Consider the following 6,047-nt stretch of genomic DNA (forward strand, 5'->3'; position numbering starts at 1 on the left):
TTTTTTTATTATTTGGAAGGATTGTTATGAGTTTTAAACAGAATATGCATAGCAAAATTTTTTAAGAAAAAAAATGCACTAATTTCGACTATTTCAAAAATTAGACAAAAATCAAGGATAACGGTGCAGCAAAATGTCTAATTAAAAAATTGTTTAAATAAAAGATATTCCTTTTTGAAGCTCTACAAAGATCTGTAAAAAAATGCAAGGTCGCCATTTGAAAAAAAAGTTATCGGAGAAATGACCTTAAAATGACGTTTTGGTTAAAAGTCACTATCTTCATGAGATGTCTCTCTTTTTCCCTGACAACTTTTGTTTGAAACTTTTTTTCATTGGATGTACCGTTTTTGAGTAATCTTCAATGGCAGATATCAATGGGACACCCTATATATGTATAAGCAGCTTTAAGTTCTACAGATAAACAGATTTTGCTCTCACGTAGCTCGAAAAGAGCTATGCAACATCTCTAGATAATTGTTTCTATACCATCGAAATTGTTAATAAAAAGTTGTAACTTCCTCAAGTACTTATTCCAATTAAGGCACCCTACACCTGTATATGTTGTTGTTTTATTTATACCTTTATTTGCCCAACCCTGCAGGTCGTAAATGCATTGTTTCCACCATGGAAACTAAGGCGTAACGAAACTGTTTCGATCCATTAGTGCATAAATTTTGTAGTTAAGTGGTGTGTTAATGTGTAAAATTTTATCGGTTGAATAACTCTAAATGAAATGGTTGTTTGAATGTGGGACTTAATACGACAAATATTAATTCACTAAACTGTTAACCAATGGCGCCAAGACTCTACTGACCTGAAATGATACTACGCATTGAAATATTCCTATTTCTCCTGAATTGCAACCACTAAAGCTAAATGAACCATGTTAAACATATTACATAGAGGTAAGGGTTATCTGTTAACATTAAAACCTACCGTTATGAAGGAAAATGAGTTGCATTACTATTTAATGGGAAAATTAATTCGAATCAGGAAAGTATAAAACTAGATCCAGTTTCACAACTGGATTATAACACGTTATAGTTCCGGGCTTTGTGTATTAACTTCAGAAAATGGTAGATACAGTTATTACATATTATCTTCTGTAATTCTGTTTATTGAGCACAGTCGTATTTGATTGTAATACTGCATTGGGTAATATGAACGCGGTAAGACCTATACGTTATTCCGCAAATTTCTGTTACCAAATTCACTGGCCGCATTCAGTAGAGGTAGCAGTTGTGCAACAAACGGGCCACTGTCCTAACAGGTTCACTGTTCAATTGTTACACGACTGTTGGAATTTCCGAATGGAGACCATCTTTATTACTTCGAGCCTCCCTTGTTGAGTCCTATTTCTTTCTGCAGTCTTAATGATTTGAACTCAAAAGCTGACCAACGTATTCCAGTAACATTATTTACAGTTATTAATATTCATTTGGTAAAAAAGTTCTGGAAGAACATTTGAAGCTTGGAAATTTCTTCAGATTTTGGATTTTTTACAGGTTACTTCTGCTTTCACTATATTGGTATTGTTCATGGCGTTGGCAACTCACATTGAAACGAGGGCAGTGGCATGTAGGCCCCTTCCACAGTGTTGCAGGTTAGTTATCATATTGAGGTAATGGATTATAAAAAGAAAATAAGCCCAAAATAATTTTTTCCTTGAGAGTGTCTTCAAACGTATCATTTTGTTTTATTTAAAAAATATTAATTGACCTGTTCGTTGGTATGCGCACTATTGATGTAACAGTAAATATACAGGGTTTGCCTTTGGAGGCTGACATGATCTATATATCAAAAATCACAAGTTTAATGTATTTTTGAGGTTTTATTTCTATTTTCTAGAAAATACTGAAATTGTACATAAAAACTAAAAAAAACAATAAAAAGAAAGCATTAAACGGCTCAATCATGTAAAGATGCGGTAATGTATCTTTTACTTCCGCAGTATAAAGAATTTTATGGTTTTTTTATTTATTAAAAAAATATTAGTTTCTGATTCTTATGACGTACATTGTGTGGGTGCACTTTTTTTTAATGGAATGGTGCAAGAATAATGGTAGAGTATTATTGGGAAACAAATGACTTTTTTAAATTAAAAAATTCTACGTTTCAATAATTTTTTTGAATATTTATTATAATTCTTCGATTGTTTATAAAAAATTGTTAATTTTGCACTAATTTAAAATGTATTTCGTCAATTTATGTTAAATAGTTTTGTAGATAGTTGAGTCTTAGTAAAGCTCTATAAGTGTAATAAGTATCAACAATCAAAATAACTCATAAACAGTTGAGAATTGGTACTATGCCGTATTATGAAATGTGTGTTTATTTTTAATAAAAAACCTATATTGATTGAAAAAACTGCCACGCTTTGCATAAAAAAACGTAGAAAAAGTCAGTTTCCAGTTTACCCCGAAGTTGTTTCCAGTTGAAAATATTTTTACAATGTCAAGTTTTTTCATAAAATAAAAATACAAACATCAAAAATACATTAAACTTGTAGTTTTCCATATTTGCATTCTGTCAACTCCCGAAGGCGAACCCTTTATTTGTTATTCAAAAATGTGCGTCTCTGTAGCTGTCGATACTTGAAAGATTTCATTGAAACATCTTAATCATTATTAAAAAAATTATTTTTTTTCTAGTTATACTTTAACATTTCTACTTAAAAGTCTGTACTGTAAAACCTAAAACTTCAAGAACTGAGCATGTGACCGTTCTAGCGTATTATCAATTTGTTAACACTCTTCTCCGCGAAATACTCAATATTAGAATAGACTAGAACAATAGAAGAGAATTTGTGAGAAATAAGAAAATAATTTTTTTTTTCAGAAGATATGTTTTTTCCGCTGGATGTCGAGGAGTAGCAGCGAAACGCAATAGCAATTTGGCTCTTCCAGAATCAGTAATTGATGATTTATTTAGAGATCCTAGGTAAAGTAATATGTAGCAAATCTAATACATCTTAGCAAATCAACATTAGTGAAAACTAAGATATATTTTGATGTGAATCTTATTGAAGTTATTCATCGCGTTCTTCATATGCGCACTATCGTTCATGTTTTATAAATAGATAAACAAACATGTTAAAATTGAGTATTTTATTTCATTATAACGTTTGGTTGAAAGAATTTTATTGTGTTTTACAATAGACGAGGACAATGCACAATAAAAACTCATTAACTTAAATACTAAGTAACTACTATTACCATTATTATAAATACATCGATGTGCCCTTTGAAATTTTATTGTTTATTCTTTATATTTCAGAACTCCGACGCCGGATTCCGAAGTCATGAACAGTAATATTGATCACCTGATATTGAATTTATCAGTAAGTATTATTTAATGCTGAATTTATGGAATTATATACCGTAACGTAAAGTTACCGAAAAATAAATTTGCACATATCGCAACTTTCCGTAAGAGAGTTGCACACTTTGCAACTTTCTTACGGATCACTTATTTTACTTACGTAAATGTAATTTGCGTAAAAACTTGAAGTGTTCTATTTTACGTTACACTGCTCTATATTACAATAATCCATAAACCCGGCTTTACTCTGAAGCCTAAAAATAGGAGATGTTTCTAATTTTCATTATCTGTAGAACGTTTCGATGCAATATTTTGAGTAGGAACATGTATGCATAATTCCGATTATTTTCCATTGGATTTTCTTCACTTTATTTTTCCACTTGTACAAATTGTCTCATTAATAATTCATCCCTAATCTAATTTCTTACTTTTCAAAAAAGGTCCAAATACCCTTCTTATTTTAGGAGTCGAATTTAAAAATGTCTTGTTTGACTCCCCCTCTCTTCCAACGCGTGATTTAAACTTCATTAGTTTAAATAGAACCAACCAATTTTTTCAGCATTTTTAGATTTCTTGTTAAATTTTATTGTCAACTTATCTAGAGTGTTTAATCTTTAAATTTTACCGTATTTGAATTACTCTTGAAAACTTGAATATTTTGATAGCTACAAGGTTCGATGGAAATCGGTATTGTCGTCTACCCCTGGGAATTTCATAGATACATCATGTCACCATGTTCTGATATTTGAAATACAAAAAGAAAAACGAGAATGATTCAAATTCTTTTATAATACATTTTTTTATAGTTTTTATTTATCAAAATTCCTTGCAATATCCTTTAACCCAAAAAAGACAAACAAGATATACTTCAAATTTATTTAACATTTGAAAATCAGTTAAAAAAAAGTAACGGTATATCGCTAAATATTTTCTTATTGTTTTAAATTTAAGTAATTTAATTTTGAACATGATGCCGTTAAGAAAATTTGGACATTCCCTTTGAAATAAACAAGTTATTGACATTTGAAATAATGTAAATTCGAAGACAATTCTCAGGTTGCATCAGACTTTTCTCAAATTCAAATTACGTCGAAATACGGGTTATTAGGAGCTTTCTTAGTTCTAAAAGACCGATTTCGAAATTTGCAGAGGTTAGGGAACAGTACCGATTTTCTTGACACCTTACAGCTGTAAAAATTTTCAAATTTTTCGGAATAATGCAGAAATGGTAAATTTTAAAAATAAGGCACTTTACAGGAACTGACCTTAAAATTTAAGCAAAAATCCAAAAATGCCAAAAAATTGAAAGGTTTCATTTAATATAACAAAGTCTCTGTCACGTGCGAGGGCATGGATTGTGTGAGGGAGGGTGACGAAACCGTTTTTAAGTTCCTCTCTTGAAATGATAAAGCGTCCTCGTTTGAATTTTTTTTTTAATATTAAAAAAAATAAATTAGATGGGAGTTAATTGTTAATGAAACTCCCTGTATATTTGAAGATATCACTCGTGCACTCATGTTTATCAACTTATGCAATATAATAATTTCTGATGCACGAGTTATAAAGAGTAATCATTAAAGAAGATTAAAGTGGGCGTTATCAGCATGACTTGGATAAAGTTGTTCTGTTAGCCAGATGTTAGGCAAATGTTGGATAATAGCAAATGATTTAGTCAATGCTCTACTTTTTCACTTACTGTGATGTATTCTTAACGATCATCGGTAAATAATTCATGTCTTGTTGACACAAAGCCCTTATTATCATCATTTCATAATACAGGTTGATTCAAAATTTAATGCAAAGAATTTAGGGGCGCATTTTCGAAGTCAAAATAAGACTTATTCTCTTATAAACGTGGCAAATGCTTAGTTTTCAATATACAATGTATTCAAATAAAGTCATTATCACAATTCGTAGTAGGGTATGATGGCGTAATTTGACAATTCTACGCGATTTTTATTAAATTTGTTGAATAATTTGATTTACCTGGAAGTTACCTACATTTCATTTGGTTTGTTTTTGTTAAAATTTTAAAGTAGTTTCGAGCATATTATTGTTAAGTTTCAATAAATTTGAGTATTTTTCTATTTTGTGTTTTTTTTGTAATAATCTGTTTTCTGCCTGCATTGATCCTATGAATTTTAGATTTCAATAAATTTAACAGCAATCGCTTAAGAGTGTCAATCTACGCGGTCATAACCTATTACAAATTTTGTTAAGGACAAAAATTTAACAACCTATATATCGAAAAGTAAGCATTTGCGAACACACGTTTTAAAGAAAAAATTTTTTATTTGAACCTCAAAATCGGGCTCATAAATTCTTCGCTCTGAATTTTGAACCACCTTGAGTATTACATAACATACGGGGTGTTTCTGTTTTTAGGATGACGATTCAGGACCGTTACAGCATCTCCGTAAAAATTCCATTGATGATCCCTCCGATTATAGTAGCAATTAGATAATTATTTTCATACGTGTGTTTTATGGGATATAAATACAGTAACAGTACTATTTAAAATATCTTTTTTTTTCTATGCCAAAATAATATTCGAGGACGTGAGTATTCGTCTTTTTAGAAAAGTAAAGGACACGTATTCTACATATACAGGTTAATCCAATCTAGTGTGGAGTATTAAAGGAATGCAGTTGCAGCTAGAAACACTGAAAAGTAATGTAAAAGGTGATTAATTTTTTGATGCTATAACCAAAACATATATTCTATTA

At 30.2% G+C, this 6,047-nt stretch overlaps 1 protein-coding gene across 2 annotated transcripts; it reads left to right on the plus strand.

The window, feature by feature from the left end:
* Positions 1-987: 987 nt before the first annotated feature.
* LOC136338899 (uncharacterized) lies at positions 988-5,841 on the plus strand. Of its 2 annotated transcripts, none has more exons than XM_066281692.1 (5): positions 988-1,076; positions 1,506-1,603; positions 2,839-2,940; positions 3,277-3,340; positions 5,707-5,841. In XM_066281692.1, the coding sequence occupies exons 1-5, from the start codon at positions 1,074-1,076 to the stop codon at positions 5,779-5,781; spliced, it is 342 nt and encodes a 113-aa protein (XP_066137789.1). In that variant the 5' UTR covers positions 988-1,073; the 3' UTR covers positions 5,782-5,841. The 2 variants fall into 2 exon arrangements, with proteins under 2 accessions (XP_066137789.1, XP_066137788.1); XM_066281691.1 differs by having other exon boundaries at positions 1,044-1,169.
* The last annotated feature ends 206 nt before the right edge of the window (positions 5,842-6,047 follow it).

The sequence above is a fragment of the Euwallacea fornicatus genome, chromosome 4 (genome assembly GCF_040115645.1).
Source record: "Euwallacea fornicatus isolate EFF26 chromosome 4, ASM4011564v1, whole genome shotgun sequence".
Taxonomy (NCBI): domain Eukaryota; kingdom Metazoa; phylum Arthropoda; class Insecta; order Coleoptera; family Curculionidae; genus Euwallacea; species Euwallacea fornicatus.

Bases quoted from the DNA above. Each gene is read 5' to 3' on its own strand.
- LOC136338899 (XM_066281691.1), top strand. The intron at 2,941-3,276 runs GTAAAGTAATAT...TTTATATTTCAG, and splicing joins GATTTATTTAGAGATCCTAG to AACTCCGACGCCGGATTCCG. The intron at 3,341-5,706 runs GTAAGTATTATT...TTCTGTTTTTAG, and splicing joins ACCTGATATTGAATTTATCA to GATGACGATTCAGGACCGTT.